At 41.8% G+C, this 21,211-nt stretch overlaps 3 protein-coding genes across 3 annotated transcripts; all 3 read right to left on the reverse strand.

Annotated features, from left to right (window-relative positions):
* Positions 1-479: 479 nt before the first annotated feature.
* On the reverse strand, positions 480-6,628 carry LOC124703287 (cysteine desulfurase 1, chloroplastic-like). The gene is made up of 10 exons (XM_047235514.1): positions 6,386-6,628; positions 5,482-5,615; positions 4,771-4,930; positions 4,251-4,437; positions 3,325-3,470; positions 3,157-3,229; positions 2,935-2,998; positions 1,907-2,006; positions 1,586-1,744; positions 480-942 (listed from the first exon to the last, which is right to left on the reverse strand). Exons 1-10 carry the CDS (start codon positions 6,611-6,613, stop codon positions 772-774), a joined length of 1,422 nt encoding a protein of 473 aa, XP_047091470.1. The 5' UTR covers positions 6,614-6,628; the 3' UTR covers positions 480-771.
* An 806-nt stretch (positions 6,629-7,434) lies between these two features.
* Positions 7,435-10,803, reverse strand: LOC124699316 (methylesterase 17-like). The gene is made up of 5 exons (XM_047231637.1): positions 10,692-10,803; positions 10,318-10,601; positions 10,066-10,206; positions 7,998-8,126; positions 7,435-7,794 (listed from the first exon to the last, which is right to left on the reverse strand). Exons 2-5 carry the CDS (start codon positions 10,540-10,542, stop codon positions 7,531-7,533), a joined length of 759 nt encoding a protein of 252 aa, XP_047087593.1. The 5' UTR covers positions 10,543-10,601; positions 10,692-10,803; the 3' UTR covers positions 7,435-7,530.
* Positions 10,804-10,850: 47 nt separating this feature from the next.
* LOC124696362 (methylesterase 17-like) lies at positions 10,851-12,495 on the reverse strand. The gene is made up of 4 exons (XM_047229101.1): positions 12,253-12,495; positions 11,628-11,768; positions 11,375-11,509; positions 10,851-11,288 (listed from the first exon to the last, which is right to left on the reverse strand). The coding sequence occupies exons 1-4, from the start codon at positions 12,493-12,495 to the stop codon at positions 11,025-11,027; spliced, it is 783 nt and encodes a 260-aa protein (XP_047085057.1). The 3' UTR covers positions 10,851-11,024.
* Between the last annotated feature and the right edge of the window lie 8,716 nt (positions 12,496-21,211).

A 21,211-nucleotide genomic window follows, 5' to 3' on the forward strand; every position in this document is an offset into this window, starting at 1 on the left:
GACGATGTACTACCGTTGAACAGTGCCAAATATGGGCACTGCCACAGATCTGACCTTTCATTCGACACTGTTAAAAGGCTAGGACCTCAGTTTACCCCACAGATCATTAATTTCCGTTTCATCACGCAAGCACACCTCTCCTTTTTGGCACTGCCGAGATCCAGCACAGGTTAACCGGATCCAGTCTACCACAACATGTCACCAGGCACACCTCTCCTTTATTCCGGATGTCGATGGAACCAACGATGAGAAGAAAAAGGAACATACGCGTGCATGCCTGGAATCAATCAGGATAGATAGATACATACAGATTCCTGGAACTGCACCCAGCTTATGAGTGTCCATCATCAGCATCATGTGTGCCACCAAAAACTGAGAAGATGGATCAAGGAGAAAAGCCCCTGAAATCATTACAGGCAGGAAGAGCGGGAAAAAAGAGGATGCATGCAAATGCAGGTGCAGTAGCACCATGCAATGTCTGAGACGTCAAAAGTTACATGGATCTTTGCCATTCGCTTTCAGACATGATTTCCATATCTACTTATCTAGGATTTCTGCCCACAAGTGGATCTAATGAACATATATGCTTATTCCATGGTTTCAGAATGCGAATTGAACTGCCCGAGCTACATAAGGCTTATTTCAAAACTTCAAGATTGCAAAAAGGATTACATAAACTTTCCCATGCTTGATTTACAAGAAAAGCCTGATAGACAGCAGGCATTAGTATGAGCAGGCGTAGGTTTTCTGTAAGCTGCTGCCTGGACTGCACTAGTGTTGGGAAGTAAGGAAATCGATGGTATCTTTAAGTCCGTGGATGAAGACATCCACCTCCTCCTTTGTGTTGTAGAAGTGAAGACTGGCACGGGCACTTGCGGTGATACCGAGGGTTCGATGCAAAATCTGTGCGCAATGATGCCCTGACCGAATTGCCACGCCATGCTGAAACAAAATAGTCAAGCATATATCAGTTCTGCATTGCTAGTGCTACCAGACATATTTCTCATGGCAGTATGCAAAATGCATCATAAAAGACAACAATTCGGCCACAATGTTCTATCATTCACAATTCTTTTGTGCAGTTCAACAAGATAGTTGAAAAAAAAAGATATTTTCATAATGCCGGGTGTTCACTTGCTATAGTTTCTGGTTGTCATGCGATGTAAATATACCTAGAATTCTACCCTCATTTAGAGGGCAGGTGAAACTAAGCAAAAAAGTAGCTCCTAGATAGACCAGTAATACTGGAAAACACATAGTGGAGACTCACAAAATTCCCAGGAAAATTTCTTTATGCAATCTAATAAAGAAGCACGGAGCTAGCACACAAGGAGTACAACTATGGCTAAAAAACAGAACACACATTTGTATGCGAGGGCATGTACAATGCAAGATGCTTAGAAATGTGCTTGTACAAATAAACCGGTTTATCCTTAAGCATTAATGCTTATTTCTGTAGCAGAGGTGCCTAATTAAGCACCTGGTCTGTAGAAATAAGCTCTACTGCTTAATCAATAATCGGTTTACTTTGTATAAGCACCTTGCATTGTACATGTCCTGATGCAGTGGTTGAAAATCAGCATACCTGAAGATCAAGAATTTCTGCAATATCTGTTGGATGAACATTCTCAACATTGAAAGAACATAAAGGAGCACGGTGATCACTTTGGGAAGGAGCTGGACCATAGACCCGAACCTTTGGAACGGAAAGAAGGCTCTCATAAAGATAAGCCCCCAACTCTTTCTGGATGGCACAAAATGACAAGTGAGGCAATAACATAGGGATAAATTTACAACTCTTTTTGGACAGTACAATATGCACAATCCTAAGAACGAACAAGAAGACTAACAATGTTTCAAAGAAAATATTAAAGGGAGGTCATACAATGAAAGAATTAAAACTGACCTCATACTCATGGATCCTGTGCATGCCAAAGTTTGACAGATAATCTATTGCTGCTCCCAATGCAATAGCCTCTCCAATGGCAGGAGTTCCAGCCTCAAATCTTTTCAGTATACAGATAGTTAGAGACTTAGATCCAACAAAAAAAAATCTCAAGTGCAATATCAGGTGTCCTTTTTCAGTTGCATTTGCAAAAAATGTGAAGCAGAGACGAACTTGTAAAACGCTTAAGAAGGCAGCTTTTTTGACGAAAATAATAATGGAAGTGTAAAACAATTAAAACTACAACATATCTTTATCTTTAATTCTATAAACAAAACCAGTTGGTGGTGCTCAGTTTTCCCTAAGATGAAACCGACTATTATATTTACTACTGAAGTCAAGATTAAGACCACCCACTTAATCTGTTCTGCAGAAACACCTCATTCTACGCGGATACACTGAGTCGCACCTCAATTCAATAAAACAATTAGTACTGTAAACTTGTAGGATGACTTTTTAGTCCGTAGCAATACAGGGGTGTAAGGGTTCCTCATGTTATCTTGTGGACTTTCCATAGCACGACATGCCGAGTGAGTTAAAGAGGAAAAGCAATCGGCTAGAACTCCACCGGCAGAAAAGAGGGTCCTGCAGGAGGAGCAGGTACAGCGCAAGGCGGCTATGTCCCTACAGGCTGCAGGAAGAGCAGGATCAGTGCTGGGAGACGTCTGAATGAAGAAGCAGCGATCGTAGCTCGGAATGAGAGCAGGGCGGTGGCGTGCAAGAGCAGTGGCAGAGGCACAATAGAGGTGATGGGCTGAAAGATTGTTACCAGGATCAAGTGAGGGGAAATAAATGAGATCGGTCGAGAAACCGACCAATAGAAGTTAACGTAAAAAACTGTCCATGATACCATGTACTTCTATCATTTGTGCTAATGTATTATTCTGCACCGTCTTTGTTCATAACATAATAACATATGATAGCATGAAATGACAGATATGAATTAGCCTGGAATGGTCAAAAGAAGAAGTTGAAACTCGATTCCTCACCTAGAAGGTGGCTCAGCATATGTAGATTTGTCTTCGAACACATCTGCAATCATTTCACCACCACCTACAAGGAAAATACTATTTCAAGACTATTTACAACAATATGCTTATTTCAAGAGGAAACCTAGTCTTAGTCATGGCTGTATTTCAACAAGAGGAGCTAACTACCTAATTTATCCTTTGATACAGAAAAGAAATTCCTTCTGCCTTACAGTATTTTACCTAAGAAAGGCTCCATAGATGACAAGATCTCGAATTTTCCATGCAAGAATCCGACGCCTGTAGGGCCACACATCTGAGAAGTTAAGCCCGTAACTTGTAAAGGTCAATAATTTTGCTGTTGGTGAAATGACTATAATTTGTTGCTAACAGAGAATTGATAACAAAAACCTTATGCGAGGATGCAACTAGAAAATCTGCACCAAGCTTCTGAACATCAACTGGCATATGGGGGACACTTTGACAAGCATCTACAAGAACTTTAGCTCCGACTCTGTTTGAACATGCTACAATCTCCTCAATAGGAAGCATTGAACCTGGAAGTAATTAAGGAATATGATATACTAGAATCCTTCTCAGTAACTGTTCTATCAAGACAGAAATAACACGAAATGGAAATTAGAATGGTGGGGACCAAATCAGCGAAGATTTTCCATAAATCTAGCGTTCTCGCATAACTCATAACCCATCGTGACCAAACAATGCAAATAAATGAACCAAGTCAGACACTCAGAATACCATGCCGACTTACAGTCAACCGGTACCAAAGAAACTATAAAGTATCTTATAGAAGTGTACGAAGCTACTTGAGTTACCATTCTGTTATTAATAAATAGTCTGACATAACTAATTCTAATTTGTACTCCATAATGCTTTCACTCAACTGAAACACACATTTGCGTCACATTTTGACTCAAACGTGCATGCCTTGCACTAGCAATAATATCCTTTCATCACAAAAGGCATCTCAGATAAATTTGCACATAATAAAATGTTTCCTCTGTCCCAAAATAGAAGGTGTACAAACAGTCCAAACTTACTAAATCTAACAAAATATATAGAATAAATATCAACATCTACAATATTGAATAAATACACGATGAAAATATGTTTTATGGTACATCTATTGATAATGATTTGGTATTACTGATGTTCATGTTTTTATCTATATAAAGTTCATCAAACTTGGAAGACATTGACTTTTGACCAAATTATGTGCCTTATATTTTGGAACGGAGGGAGGACATGTTAGAGGAAATTTTATAGCTTCCACGAACCTTCACTAAATTACACAAAGAAGGAATACACCTACTTACCCAGTACATTTGAAACATGATGGACAACAACAATCTTTGTCTTGTTTGACAGAAGCCCTTTTAATTGCTCAATGTCTGGAACCTCTTCTTTAGTCAGCCCAACATACTTTAGAACAGCACCGGTCTTCTGGGAAACAAATTGCCAAGGAACAATCGCACTATGATGCTCCGCAACTGTAAGAACAATCTGATCGACAAAATAGCAGATAGATTGTTAGTAACAACTAATAAATGCACAGATAGCTGCAGATTTTCACAAATCCTAATAGACACAAACATTTGGTGAATTTTTAAGTGAGATAAAATTCAATATTTTCATCTGAAAAATGGTAGATCTTGCAAATTAATAGGCTAGAAAAAGACGAGAGAAAATAAGAGGATGCATAAATACTTGGAGAAGGGAAAACAGTGATTGGCAAACAATAATCACTATGATATGCATCAAAATAGGAGCATAAACAGAAGTTACAGCTGACAAGTAGCACATAATGTATCAGGTGGGAAAAGTAAGAGGTCTCACCTCGTCTCCTTGCTTTAAGTTAGATAAGCCCCATGAATAGGCTACTAAATTGATAGCTTCTGTAGCATTACGAGTGAAAATAATCTCTCTACTATCAGCCGCATTCACGAAATTTGCAACCTTTATTCTTGCAGCCTCATACGCACCAGTAGCCTTCGCGCTGATTTCAATGATGAAACATGTCAGTAGGAGCAAAGCATATCGACACATACACTGATCCATACATAGCAAACATGCATATGTACATGTGCACAAACGCTAAGAGCATACAGAACATAAGATAATCTACTAGCATACTATGAAGCAAATCACCACTGTATCTTTCTACCAGTGGCGCAATTGATCATCATATATCACAGGAAATACCACACAAAACAGACAAATCACTTTTAATCACAGAAAAAGATGTGCAGGGCAAAACATGAGAAGCTACTATTTAAAAAAAAAGTGCTGTTAGAGTGTTCAGTCGTGATATCATCCATACTCCTAGCAGGGGAGTAAAAGAGCCGTCTAATGCACATGTTACTACCTCTAGGTAGCTAGCGCCTGATATTACATCAGGGTCACCCCTTTGCTTCACTCGCAATTAGAGATGATATGCATGCTCATACAAAAAAGAGATAGCGAATATGTATGCAAATTTGAGCTACTAGTACAATCTTTACACTCTTGACACCCAATTAAGATGCAAATGGAAAACATAAAAAATACCTGAGAGCATGAATGCCACGATGAACATTCGAATTATAAAATCGGTAATAGTCATCTAGGGCTTTCATTACATGAGAGGGTTTCTGCGATGTTGCACCATTGTCGAAGTAAACTAATTTGTTACCATCGAATTCCTGCAAGTTCCAATGATCATAAATGAATTAACAGCCAACTCACTCGAATGCCAAAATCTCATATACAACAAACTGCATGGCCAAGTAAGGTTCAACATATAGTAATCATAAAAGAATCCAGCATGTGAACCAAAAACTTAATCTTGCGGTTACTCAATCAGAATTCAATGCAAGTGCAACAACTATTTCACAAAGCGTTCTACAAATACAAACAGTCTATAAGAAGATCTTGCACATGCCCGTGCAAATCAAATGAGAGTCGTGTGAAATTTATATCAGCTTAGAAGTTGCATCAATCCGATAATAATCAACATGTCCACACCGGTAACTGCACCAGAGACAGATACAGTGATACGCTAAAAGACTGCATCTGTCTTACCAACAAATAACGGTATTTGTAGGCCTAAGGGAAGCAAAACTGCATAAATGATGTAACCAGGACTAACTAAATTCACTACTACAGTTACAAATGGTCAACGCGAAGCTTTGATGTGATAGCTCAGGAATAACCAACAACACCCACAAGACTGCTATACATGTCCATGGAGCATTGACTGATCAAGCAACTAGCAGACCAAATACAGATAGTACACCCTCACACAATCAGAACTAGAAGCGCGACAATCAAGAACATCCGACAATTTGTAGGGAGCGATCAAAATTAGATGAGCGCCTATAACACTCTTCTGTCAATAAAACTCAAAATTTGGCCTCCAAACTCTCGGAGCCGGACCAAAGTACGACATGACAGGGAGATAGGCAGGGGAGACCTGGTCGAGGATGGGGAAGTCTACGCGGGTGAGGTCCCCGAGCGAGGAGGCCGGCTCAGCCTCCCGCGACGGCGCCGCAACGGCCGCCGCCGACGCACCGCGACCCCGCCGCGGAGAAAACGTGACCGCACCGCCGCCGCTGGTAGTTCCGGGGTAGACGCGGTTCCTCAGGGAGGAGGGGAAGTATCGGAGCGACGCCACCCCCGCCGCCGCCGCCGCGGTCGCCATGCGCGCCGTCTCTTTCTCTCTGTGGGTTAGATTAGCCAAAGCTTCGCGGTGTGCTTCTGCTACTGCCACGTGGGGTCCACTGGTCAGCGTCGAAGTGGGTTTAAAGCGGTCAGTGTTCTGGACCCGAGTAATCGGTATTGGTGGTGCGGCGCGCCCGCGAACAGCGACCGCCATCATCGCCGCCGCCCGCCGCTGACTCCTGGGGTTGCGATGACCGCAGCTACGGCGAGGAGGTGCTCCAGGTGAGTAGCTAGCCGCTAGCGTGATAGGAAGAGTAGAAGCCGCGTACTTTCTTAGCAACGGTGGATGTGCATAGGCAGCAGCACGGCACCTGTTTGATCGAATGCGCCTGAGCAGCGTTCTATTTGTTGCTGTGTTGGATCAGACAGTTTGCTGGTTTGGTGCTTAGCGTCTAATCCATGCGTTCGCTAAATTGATAGAACAAAATATTCATATGGCTGAAAGTACAAAGTTGTAATAATCTTTGAAAGAGCATCGTACATTCATGTTTCTAAATGCTGGATTTGTTATTTTGCGAAGCATATGAAGGCATAAGCCATAATACAAGGTTCATTCTGTTGTTCAGTTGTTCTGCAGCAAGGAAAGGATCTGTATGTGAGAGGGGGCAAGGTGGATCCAACCATTATTATTTTTGGAATAACATGGCACAGTATCCAAACTGGAAATACAAAGGCACTGATTCGATTTACTTCCCCACAAGTTAAAGGGTAATGTTTTCGTTAAACCATGTTTTACTTATACCCTCAAACCAGTTATAGATTTACCTTGAAGATTCCATGAAACTCTGTTTCACAAAGATGTGACCCTAACTCAGATGATACTTATCATTTTGTATAAGTGATGTTACAAGAATTCGAATATATCCACTATACAGTCTAGTGTTTTGCATATTTGCATCATAGAGATTTCACTATTAGATTAAAGAGCTGTTCCGGTGCAGAGAAGAAAGGGCTGTGATCTGTATCTATGACCAAAACCTCGCTGGGTGGCCACTTCTTGATCATGGAATCTTGCTGCTGAGGGTCCAGCATGTGGTCACGCTCCGTCTTTATGAAAACCCGTTTTACTCGATTCAATCTCTCGTCAGCTCCTTCGAAGCTTGCAGTACTAATAGCACTCACAGGCCATGGTCGCATCAGCATTGAAGCCAGTATTGAATCCTGAACATTACACAAAACCCGCATCGTTATTTGCCTCTTAAGTGGAGTACTACGCATAGTTCTTCAGGAGGTTGTTCAGGAATCACAAATGATAGCAATAGCTTTTCATGAAATATCGAAAATTATGGCAACGGAATATGTGCAACTTAATGAAGTTGTGGATGTGATGAGCACATTGGCTGAAGCCTGAAGCAGTATAGTACCTCTTCAGGGCTTTGTTGGGATAGCCGATCACGTTGGAATTCTAATCTCAAAGCAACAGTCGTTGGAGGATCATCTGCTCCTGCACCGAATGTCGACTTAATCTCATTATCAGGCAAACTTGGTAAGCCCTGTTACACAATAATATGCAGAAGCTGTCATTAGTCACACTTAGTAAATCTATAGCCATCAAACGAAATGACAGATCTGCAAAAGATGTGTAGTAGAGCTTGAAAAAAAAACAGGTACATTTTGTGCCCCTCAACTATTGACCAAGTTTAGTTTTAGTCCCAGGACTCTAAAACATGACAAGCTTGATCCTTAAATTTTACCAGTTGATTTGATCCCTTGCCCACTCAAAATGGTTTCACCGATGATGTGCCATTGATTTGGCACATGTGCCACTTGAGTCAACACGAAAAAGGCGAACATCATATTTCAAAAATAATATAAAAAGAGAATCGCGACCGATTTAGAAAATTAAGCATGGCTTCCTTTGGATGAAGCCTGGAGCAGTACCGGGATCGCGACCGCACTCACTGGTCAGCTGGAGCACAGTATGCAGACCTAAGGAGCTGGGCGGCCTTGGCGTTTTCGACATTGAGAAGTTTGGACGGGCTTTGCGGCTTCGCTGGCCTTGGTATGCTTGGGCCGACCAGGCCAGACCTTGGCAAGGAATGGCACTTCCTTGCGATGCCACAGATATGGAGCTGTTCAGGGCCTCAACGGATATCACTATAGGTGACGGCGCCAAGTGCCTGTTTTGGCACGACCGGTGGATGCCCGGAGGCGCTCTCAAGCTGCAGTTCCCAGCGCTTTTCGCCATTGCATCGTGGAAGTCTCGAACAGTTCAGAAGGAGTTGCAGGATAGGAACTGGTTGCGCTCCCTATTTCGCCTTTCCACTGCGATAGAGCTCGCCCAATTGGTCAAGCTTTGGGCAGCCCTTCGGGAGGTGGTGCTGCAGCCACGTGCGGATGCAATCTCTTGGCGTTGGACCGCATCGGGAGTATACTCTACGGCTTCGGCTTATCGCTGTCAGTTCGCCGGGGCCTGTCCTCCGTTTAGGACGGCCAAGGTGTGGAACGCGCATGCGGAGCCAAAGTGCGGTTTTTTGCTTGGCTGGCGCTTCACGGGAAGATCTTGACGGCAGACAATCTGGCAATTCGGGGGGACCCGTTTGCAAACTGGATACACCCGGAGTCCCGGACACGGTGCAACATCTACTCTTGGACTGCAGCTTCGCCAAGTCGGTTCGCGACAAGATTTTTGGGTGGAATGGCACCATCGGGGTGCCACCGCCTGTGCTTGGGCATGGATTAAATTCGTGGTGGGACGGCATGGTCACAATGCTTCAAAGCGGGAAACGAAGGGAGGCTAATGGTGCCTTCATCTACACCATTTGGGGCATCTGGAAAGAGCGGAATAGAAGGATTTTCCGAACGAGTCGTTGATGCCAGACATTGTGGCTCACCTTATTTGAGAGGATATAGCGCAGAGGGCTTTCGCTCACTCTCAGGATCCTGGAGACCTAGTGGTTGCTTTTTAGGTTTCAGGCTTTAGACCTTAGGCTTGTTGCCCTGTCTCGGTTGCGGGCTTTGGAAGCTGCTCTTTGCTCTTGCAAAGACTCTATAATTAAACTTTCTATTCTATCTAATCGGATGGCAGGATCGACTGCTTCAAAACTAAAAAAAAAAAAAAAAATCCAGGGAACTCCATTTTTATTATATTTTCCAATAATTTTCTTCAACATTCTGTTTTTTCTTGAAAGTCCTCTTTGAAACTTGAGGGCTAAGTTTCACCGGGTTTAGAGTTTAGGGACCAAAACAAAATTCAGCCATAGTTGAGGGACTCAAACTAGACTTTTTCTAATTATTTTTGTAATACCAATACCGAAAAAATCCAGTAAATTTTCCAAGATCTTTTGAACCCGTTATATCAGTTATATCATGTAATTGACTACATGGGAACGAGCCGGCATTCTTATGTAATATTCAAGTGCTTGACTTTGTCAGCACTAGATAGGTGGCATATGCTTGAGGACAAAAGAAAGATAAGTCTGGAAACATTACATCTTTCTTATCTTCATCAGTCTGAAGTCCAAATGGCAGCATAGCAGCTGCCACAAAAATTGCTTGCTTGACCCTGTCAACGAATTCATGCATTGCATGAATCACACTCAGGCCTCCGATGCCATGTCCCATCAGAATAACCTGAAATTCGATCGAAGTGAGTTTTGCACGGTAAACCAAATTGCCCACAATTCTTCGACATTTTGGACATTTTGCGCGATGAGTAGTTTCTAAATGAGTGCACGGAAATACCTTCTCACCATCCGGCAAGGTGGAGATGAGGTCCAGGAGTGGCTTGTCATACTGCTCGAATGTCCGAACTGTGTTGGGGTCCGTAGGGTCGACGCCACCTCCGGCAAGGTCTATGCAGGTCACCCTGTAGCCAGAACCCTCAAGGAGCCACCGGAGCTTGAACCAGCACCACCCTCCATGCCCTTCCCCATGAACAAGCACAAAGTGATCCTTTGCCATGCCCATTCAGTTTCTTCCCATTGAGTACATCACCATCTCTATACCAATTGCCAGGGGAACTGTATCTGCATGGCCAGTTCCAAATGTCAAAACCAGGCAGGTCGTCCAGTGAATTCTATTTTAAATGGATGCCATGGAAGGTGGAGCTCTCTTACATATCTTGCATGTAAAGTGGCAAGATATAGCGTGTGGACCAGCTGGTTTGTCTCCTCCCTGCATTATGTTTGGCGTTTGGCCCTGATGGACGTGCTAAATTATCGGCGGATGTCTTGCAGTGTCTTGCTCTGCTAACTGCTGGTTGCCTCATTTCGACATGAAGATCAAATGCAGTATATATTATGTTTATATGTATCAACATGCTATATTCATGTGTTGTACATCTGAGCTTAACTCAATTGTCATGTAACATCGCACAGCGAAGATCGGCGAATACAAGGGCAGGAGCAGCTAGCCATCGCCCAGCGAGCATGCATGGTGTATACAACTGGTCACAGCGACTTGAGGATGAGCTGAAAGAGCTGCTCTGGTGCAGAGAAGAAGGGGCTGTGGTCGGTGTCCATGGCCACCACCTCACTCGGCGGCCAACGGCGGATCATTCCCTCCTGCTGCTCCAGCTTCACCATGGTATCCTTCGCCGTTGTTATGTACACGCGCCGCACCTTGTCGATTGTGCTCCTCTTGCCATTCCCAAACCTGGCTGCGCTCAGAGCAGCCGGCCATGGACGAAGCAGGATGGAGGCAAGCGCACAGTCCTGAACAAACATTACAATTACAGTGCTGCAACTAGGACATATAATACACCAGTAGATGATTGAGCGCTGCAATTTCATTAATTAACCTCTTGGGGGCTTTGCTCGTACAGGATCCTCCGCTGGAACTCCTCCCGCAGTCCCACACTCGTTGGCGGGTGATCCAGCCCCAGGCCAAATGAGAGGTCAAACACGTCCCCAAGCTCAGATAAATCAGGTATGCCCTGTTAATTAAGTTTCAGCTGAAAATCTTAAAAGAACTAGTGCAAGCTGCTATTGTGATCAGACATAGGAGAGCTTAATTGAACTAACGAGAGATAAAAGAGAAGGAGATTAAATCACATCTTTAATGTCTTCTTCTGTTTCGAAGCCAAAAGGAAGCATGGCTGCTGCTATGAAGATTGCCTGCTTGATTCTGTCGCTGAATAGATGCATTGCATGGGTCACGCTTAGCCCTCCCGCGCTGTGCCCAACCAAAATCACCTGAGGAAATATGTTAATGTTAGTTTTGTTACCGTGCTGCCAATCAGTAACGCAAGATTTAATTATATTATTGTGAGTAAATTTCTTTGCTACGTACTAGGTTTCTTGATAAACTATCGAAGAGCTACACTTTTAAAGTTCTTTTTTGTTGTTGCAAAATTACACCTTTTCCGTCTCATGGGCTTGGAAAACTACACAGTTTCTCTATCTGACAAGCGGCATTTGCTATGAAGTTGCACTAGCGCATTACGTGTCTGACCAGTCTGTTGGAAGTCGTAGAAAGTGATTTACTGAAATAGCGACAAAAATAAGTGTGGTCATGAAACATCTACCTCAAAATGTAGGTCTTTTGTGGTTCTGAACAAAAGGAGTTCAAATAACTGGAGCATAAACGAGTACTGCAGTAAACAAAAACAAAAAACTGCACCTATGCATGCATCCAGTTGCAGTGTTGCACACCATATGTGGGTGAGTGCGTCCTCACCTTCTCGCCGTCCGGCAGCGCGGCCAGTAGGTCGACGAGGGGCGCGGTGTACTCGTCAAACGACCGGACGGTGCCAGGGTCGACGCGGCTGCCTGCTGCCCCGGCAAGGTCGACGCAGGAGACACGGTGGCCGTGGCCCCGGAGCAAGGGGAGAAGCCTGAACCAGCACCAGGCACCGTGGCCGGCGCCGTGCACAAGGACGAAGTGCTCCTTGATCTCGGTAGCATCGCTGCCGGCTGCCATCTCGATCGTCAATAATAGACGCTTACTTGTGCACTCTAGTTTGTGCGTATGTTTTGCTTGTACGTCGTCGCCTGCTCTTTATATATAGATCAGAGCGGGAGGATTTTTTTTTCCTATTGGTTTTTGTTTCCAGAAGCACTTGGCTAGCTAGTGCAAATGTGGTCGTGGTCGGGGGTCTAAACGCAGGAAATCGCGTTATTGTACTACTAGACAACTGCCTCTCGTGCGTTTACTGGGTCACACTGTGGCGTTCAGTTCATATCTTCACACGCTGATACTACATCCTGCTGTACTATATATAACAACTAAAAGAATGTAGGTGTCGGGAATCAGAAGCAATATGTTGTCAGGAAATCACGTTAGTTAGGCTATGCAACTGGTTGACTAGGACGGGAAGTAAGTACGGTGATCTTGTCTGCTTTAATTTTCAACCGACCACCAGAATCTCCCAGTATCGAGGAATGTTTGTTCTTTTTTGCAGAGACCAAAAAGTTTCCAATGAGGGCATGTCCAATGCATAGCCCTAGGGGTGTTGCCTCGCAGCTTTATCTTGGTTCGGGTGGTCCAAATTAGGTTCGGATAAGGAGGCAGCCTCTTCATCAGGAGGCAACCTCTTCAGCCATAAAGTGGAAAATGTGAGAGAGAAAGAAAAAAAACAAATTAGCTTTTGAAAGAAAGACATATTAATGGGACCATAACATGGCATATGTCAAAAGTTTTATCCAAGCCTAGTTGGACAGCTGCCTCCATTGCTCATGCCCTGACAAGACTTTCAAACTGCTGGTCAACATCGTCTCATACTTTTCTAGAATAATTAGTGTCAACTATTTCCATTACTAGATTCTTTTCTGATTTTTTGAAAAGTTTCAAAAAATGGTTAAAGCTAAGCAAAAACTTATCAATGTTTAAACGACTAGTAAAAAATGTCTCTAAATTTCCCAGATTAATTAGTACCAATTGTTTCAGTTCAGAAAATTTTCAGGTTTTCTTAAAGATGGAACATTTGGCTGAATGTTACAAAAGGTGGACCAATCTCAAACTTGTAGAAGGATGTTATAGATTATCTCCTTCGAGTCTCTAGTGCTTCTTCAGACAACTTCTTTCTACATAATGTTTTGCTGAAAATTTGGCTGAATGTAGTAACAAAAAGCTATCCTCGCGTTCCTCAATAACCATTTTTTTTTTGTCCTTTGGCTCTCCCTTCTGTTTTTTTTAGAAATGGGGGAAATATCGCCCTAGTTTCTGCATCCAAGGGATGCACACGGAATTTTTATTAGATTATTCACAACACCTTACAAGAGTAATATAAAAGATCAAACTCGAAGCTACCTCGCTAAACCTACAGAGGGATAAAGGGGGTGACAATTCACCAACTCATATCATCCAAAAACCAAATATCTTTCCAAGACGCCCAATAGCAGATGAGAAGCACATCCAGTCAAGCAGACTCTCCCCCTTCCGTGTTCGTCGAGATGAGAGACATAGAGAGTACTATATTGTATTGTACACCTTTGTTTTATTAAGTAGTCCTAGCTCATTGTTTATACTCTGAAGGGCAGGCCTGGTGTAGGTGGTAGAGTATTTCACCTGTGTCATGCAGGTCCTGGGTTCGAATTAACCTCTTTACACAATAGACTTCACAATGTGTGGGAGCTTTTTTTTGACACAAAATGTGTGGGAGCTTCCAGCAACCGTGTATATTACAACCTTTAGAATTTCAACTAGATGACCCGCTGTGCTATCGCGCAGGCATAATCAAGTCCGAATTTAAACCATAAGGATCAGCTTATTGTAGGCTCGGAGCGAAGCTCTGCCCCTATCGCCGCCGCTATGGTCAAGGGAGGGCCGCTGGGTTGGCTGGCCAACCAGGCTGAGCTCCATTAGAATCCAACGGCATGCACTGGAGGAAATGTCCTCGATAGCACCTTTGCCCTCCTTTGGCTACTCCCTCTACCCCTATTCGACAGTTCCTTCCGCCTCTCGTACGTCCTCCTCTTCCTCTTCTGACCCCTTAGACCCACCCAATATCCTTACTGTTAGGGGTGTGGACCGAACATATATTAAGCAAACTAAAGAACATTTATTTGATACAAGCGAAAGAAATATTAAATAGAATAGCAAACATTTATCAAGCAAAGTAACAAAACAGATGTCGATTTTATACATATACATTCAACCATTTTTCTTACTCGGTGAATAGTCGTGGCAGCAAGTACGAACTAATTTATACATAAATAAAGTAGACCAGCAATATCATAGGTACAAAACATTACTTAAGGATACTACTACCATAGGTACATTATAGAACTCAAATGATGGTACTTATGTGTGCATTCTCTGAAAATGTTCTCAAATTTATAATGGAACATTGAAACCCTTCTGGAACGATTCTGCAGGAATTTGCTAATCATCCACTTCCAGATTAACACATGTGTTGTAGTGTTCCATCACTCGTGAATGGCCCAAACTCTTCTGCCTCTAGATCCATCACCGGTTAACAAAAGGCTGGAGCTACATACAATAATAGTTGAAGGAACAGATCTTTTTTGGTGAGTCCAAATAACACTTCTATACTCGACGTCTGCCGACGATCCTGGATGGTAACCATTTGTATCAAACATGCCGAAAGGGGTAAGCAAATCTTCAAGCAGGCAAACAAACAACTATATCCATCAACTTACGAAGATGGTTTGAGAAGGTGTCCCTTTAGCCCGAGCATAAACTGACAGTAACATGTGTATCTAAACACAGAAGTCACATGTTCTAACCACTATAATATGTAATACTATAGACACAGAAATATGAAATACAAAACTAAGATATTTCATCTCAAATAGATGCTAAAACAATTCAAATAGTCAACATGATTTATAGTGCGCCTTGGCGCACGATCCCGTGTATCCCGTGTATAAGCGAGAAACTGTTAATAATCTTTTTATGTATTACAAATCGTTGCGAACCGCGGTAAATTATAAACATAGAAACAAACCAACCAGGAAATAGGAGAAATAGGTATTATAGCAATTAACTATTGTTTGTCTGTACGATAGCAACAAAAGCATGGAAGCAATGCTAAAATTTACAAATGTCTGTCTCCTAGGCTAGGCATGAGTCTACTAAAAGCTAGCTGCACACGGACAATACCCGCACAACTCAACAAAAGTAACACAATAATCTGCATAGTCATGGACATGGCAACATAGGAGAAACATCCAGGAAGAATCGGATAGCACAAAGACCGAATTTCCTATAAAATCGAGGTATATCATGTTATTATTGTGTTAGCCAAGAACAAACGAAGCATAAATTGTGTAAATAAATATTTATATGATACTACTATCATATTAAGAGGCCTACATCGAGATACTATTGTAGAAAATAAGACATGAGCATTTGCATTTCAAATGGGTGGTAAAGCATATTGTCAATTTTCATTAGTACACTACTGATAATTGATAATTTATTATGTTTAAAGAGTCCAGTACCAAGAAAAAGTTCGTAAGCATATCATGCATGCACATTCAAAATAAAAATAAGAGTAACATAAAACATGAATGAGAACCTGGCTTAGTCGGACAACTTTCAAGAATTTAATAGGACTCATATATGGCTACAGCCTAAGTGGAGAAGTGTAGTTCATGTCAATTTCAACATTGTAGCCAAGTAAATATCATTTTGCATCAGCATCTTGCAAATATATTTCATATTTCAACTGAGAAAGGACCAAAAAAGCTATCAAATAGGAATGCTTATATGTTTCGCTGCAACAATACCATTGCGGTCTGCTAGTTTCTTGAGTTCTGATCAGCCTACGACATAAGGTTGCATCCAGTTCCACCATTCTGATATATCTGAAAAATGTACCTATATTACAAAATTGACATTTTCTCAATGAACATATCTGTGTAGAATGGTAGACTTAGTTTAACCGTGCAAATTCGAGAAGCAAAAACATAGACTTGGTTTAACTATGCAAATGCGAGAAGCAAAGGCATACACTTGGAGTAAAAAATGCAGACAGATCTAAAAAGGGTGTAATGACATTTTCTAAAGGAACATATCTGTGTAGAATGATAATCTCTAGTTTAACAATTCAAATTCGAGAAGCAAAGGCATACACTTACAGTAAAATATACAGACCGGTCTAAAAGGGTGTTAGATGATTTTTCAAATGCTAGACCTGCATCGAAAGTACTGATATGTCCCCACACATGGATACTCATGGTTCACCTAATTCTGTAGCTAATTCTCTTTTTGGAGAATCCTTTCACTAAATTTCGAGAGTGGCACAGGGAGCAGAGAAGTGCATATACATTTTTCTTTTGCTCTCTCTGATTTACTTCATGCAGTTCTACCATGCCATATTTTCTGGTACACTCAACATCTCTATGGAAGGGAATTTGATCACAGACCTTCTAAAAATCATCAATTGTTAATTGCAAACCACCAGTCCACCAAGAAGAGAATAACCCAACAGGAAATATCAGAGTGTGAAGTCAATTGGTATATTCAGTAAGGCGTGAAAAATTACTGATAATAAACAGAGCTAAGATGATAATAACTTCATCAAACCATGAAGTAAAATCAAAGCAAAATAATGCAAGAAATATACACACACCCCCCTTATCATTTGCTAAACTATTGAATTGTACACTCGGGCTGTAGCTAACCTTATCATTCAACTAAACATATATTAGCACCATGAGGCAGTTCTAATGTACCTGAAGATAAACTTTGGAATAGCGAAAAGAGATTGTATACCTGCAAATTTAAGCAAGAATATGAGCTGCAGAGAAGTGTTCATCAGCTCCAACAATATATGGAGAAACAAAGGGTGAACAGAACACCCAATACCTGTGTTTCATCAAATGGCAGTGGGCATTAGAAATGTCCCTCTGCTACTGGTCACTTTTCATCGAATAAAAAAATCCGCTGCGAAATTTTGCACCAAGGTAAATAACTTTCAATGTAAAACTAACTCAAATAGTCACAAAACCTGTCGTAATAACATACTTTATTTTATAGGGATAAATCTTCTTCCGGTAATTGTTTCACAAAAATAGAATGCAGAAAAAACTTGAATAGAACAGAACCATCTCTCTTTCTTTGGTTAGTTAGTAGTAACCTCACCCTGAATACTGAAGTAATACATCTAGAATGCACGAATAACACAGTGAGAAGGACTGGAAACATGCATAGCTCAATTTTGAATCATCGTGGGGAAAATAATTCGTTACGCATATTATATATATAAGAAGGTTCCCTTTTTTCTCTAGCCGAAATTGTGTCACTTATACACTAACCACAATTTATTCATCTCCTGTGAAAGTCTACATTTATTTAGTTCCCTAGATCTATCTCAAAGTCTCACATTAACATGACACTACCTACTGCCATGGTCTGATGACACTATAACTGAAACCGTGTGAGCTCATATGCGCATAATCTGAGAAGAGCGTGAACAATTGTCCATGAACACCTGATGAAAAATGATACTTGGACTAATAACTCCATTTCCTCATTCACAGCACAAGGCAAATATATAATAGCAAAAATAGTCCATTCCTCACTGGACTCTTTTGGCTGCATCAGAGTCATATACAAGAACTACATTAGTAACTCTATACGAGAACTCGTACATAATCTAGAAGGCTACACTATTATGAGTAAACAGAGGAACCAACTATGAGAAAATATGATCCATGGTTAACCAAGAACATACACATGGTTATCCAAGAAAACGAACCTCGGAGAAAATATGAAGGATGCACTTTAGTGCTCAAAGGCTGGAATATTTCTACTTGGTAACAACAATGAACAAAAGGTAACTCAAAAAAGCAGGAGTCCAACAGAGGTGGACTCGATCAACACACTCAGATCAATCCATATATCATTTGTTGGCTGAACCATATAACTCAAAATACTTCTTGTTGGCTGAAACATATAACTTTTGTCGAAACGGTTTAAAATATACCTTTAAACTAAGATATTTTTTTATGTCGAGGTTTTATCTGTCGACATTTCTCAATGGTAATTTTGATTGTCTGGCTTACAGACATAGTGACAATGTGTGAAAATATCCAAAAATATGGCAGAAGAAAAGAGCGATGCCTTCAGATTATTTAGTGTGTATTGCAATAACATAGATTGAAGAACTTCTCGAAGCAAATGTAATGGCAAACAACCAGGTCAAGTGCTTTTAAACATATAGGCACGTATTACTATGGTCACATAGTTCTGACACTTCCGAGATAGTCTGATAATTCTACCAATTCATAAGCACTATCACTTAAATATCAAATTATGCTTACTGCAATGAATGAAACAAATATTATCTGTTAATTTTCGAAGTCATTTGAATTTTCCCAATAGAAACTCAGAGAATTATACTGCTACAACAAGACTAAACAGACATATCTGTTCACTTCCAAGTGACAAACTGAAATTTGAGGAGCACAGGAATATTAGAGGTGCACATTTTATTTTAATAAGAGCAAAAGTGATAAACATCGAAACAAAGTGATTGAAATGATACTCACAAATAACGAGCAAAGATAGCTCCGATAGATGCTCTGGATCATCACCGTCTTTCAAGGAACCTCCGCCGCGCCACCTCGCCCTTGTCAATCATCCTATAAGAGGAAACAAAGAAAATAAGGAGCATCATAGATTCATCAGTAAAAGAATTTATCAAAGATATATAAACAACTTGTAAGGGTACATTGCCCCTATGTGTGGTTTTGGTAATTAATGACAACCCCTATGGACTAATGTTTTCATTGAAGTTTATATGAAGGAATATTCCATAGGTACTACTTGTACTCCATGTGTTGGATTCAAGTATGGATGCCATGAAGATAAAGGTATATCTTGTGTATTGGCATCAAGATCATCGGTATGAAGATACATATGTGATATGATCAAGAAGAAGAAATGAAGATGGAGTTCTTATGTGGAACTCAATATTAGCCATGCTCTATCTTATGTGAGTATGAGAAGATACAAGGATTGAGTTGGGCAAGTTCAAGATGAGCATCTCAAGTGGATCACATGCTTGAAGCTTGCCGTCCATTTGGTGATAATGGACATGTGAAGATGTGCATCAATGGAGCTTTCCCATCATAGTGTATGGGGGAGTATTTGTGAGTCTTCACGAAGCAACATTGATCAAGTGAGGCATTCCGGCTTGTGTAGAGCTTGAAGAGTTATCATCAAGATCAAGCGGGATGCGCAAGGCAAAGGTATGGCCTTGCTAGGTTTTCCTTTTACCGGTCTCAAGGTGGATGTTGGGAGACCGGATTATAGGATAGATAGCCGCACTATTAAGAGGGGCTTTCGGTTGAGTAACTTGATCACATCGTCTTAGGGAGCTCAATCCTTTGCATACTTTGCATATCCTTATTGCTTCTTGGTGTTTCTCTGTGTGAGGTTCTTGTGCTTGTTGCTAGCTTTACAACAAGCCCAAGTTCATCGAAAACGGAATCCGCATGCATCTTCTATTGCGTTTTCGAGTTTGGACGTCTTCACCGTTTCTTGACGGTGGGAGACTCCCTCTCTAAAATCATCTAAAAATGTTATGTGAGGAGTCTCCATATTTCCAGTTTTTGTTGGGGTTCTATTCGTCGTTACCTTTCCAACAAAATTGGTTTCATGTCATTCGGGGTTCGGGAGCAATAGTTATTAAAGAAAAAGGAAAAAGGAAATGGAGAAAAGAATAAAAGAAAAAAAGGGGAATGGGGCAGCCGGCCGGACCGGCCCAGCCGCCGGCCCACCCGGTCGAAGACCGGCCCTGGCACCGGTGCCATCCGGCCGGGATCCAGGGGCATTTTGGCCTGTGACCGGCCTCGGGCCCGGTCCGCCTTGAGCAACCTGTTCTTCCCATTCTCTCACCTCCATTGTTGCTATTTGAAGAATTTGCTCTCCCCCTTGATTCCTCCAACCATTCTTGCTCATATTTGAGGATTTGAGAGAGGAGATCTAGATCTACACTTCCACCAAACCATTTCTTCTCTAAGTGAGGGAATCTCTTGGGATCTAGATCTTGGAGTCTTTGGTTGACTTTCCCCCTTGTTCTTCCTCTCCAATCTCATCCTAGCATTCGTTGCTTTGGTGGGATTTGAGTGTGAAGAACTTGAACACCTCCGGTGTTCTTGCTTTGCATCATTGCATAGTGTTGAGCTCTCCACCACGATTTGTTCGAGTGAGAGACCGTGAGCTTGTTACTCTTGGAGGGTGACCTCCTAGTTGGCTTGGTGATTGGTGCTCCGGTGATCTCTTCAAGAAGATTGTGAAGAGGCCCGGGCTTCTCCTTCGTGGAGCTTGTGAAGTGGTTGTGGAGCTTGCCATCTCCGGAGCGGAGGAAAAGCTAACCATAAGGAAAGGGCCATTATCCTTCGTGGGTGTGGTTCGGAGAATAGGGTGAGCCTTCGTGGCGCGGGGAATCCTTCGTGGGACCTCCACTCCTCCAAACGTGACGTACCTTGTTGCAAAGCAAGGGAACACGGGAATACATCCTCGTCTCCGCGTGCCTCGGTTATTTCTATACCCGAGCTCTCTTTCCTTGTGATAGCCATCGTGCTTGAAGTACATATATCTTGCTATCACTTGTGCTACATATATCTTGTGCCTATCTTGCTTAGCTCTAGTTGCTATTGTTACACTTAGTTGAGCTTAGCATATTTAGGGTTTGTGCTTGTAAACTAAACGATAGTTTAAT

The sequence above is a fragment of the Lolium rigidum genome, chromosome 3 (genome assembly GCF_022539505.1).
Source record: "Lolium rigidum isolate FL_2022 chromosome 3, APGP_CSIRO_Lrig_0.1, whole genome shotgun sequence".
In the NCBI taxonomy this organism is placed as follows: Eukaryota; Viridiplantae; Streptophyta; class Magnoliopsida; order Poales; family Poaceae; genus Lolium; species Lolium rigidum.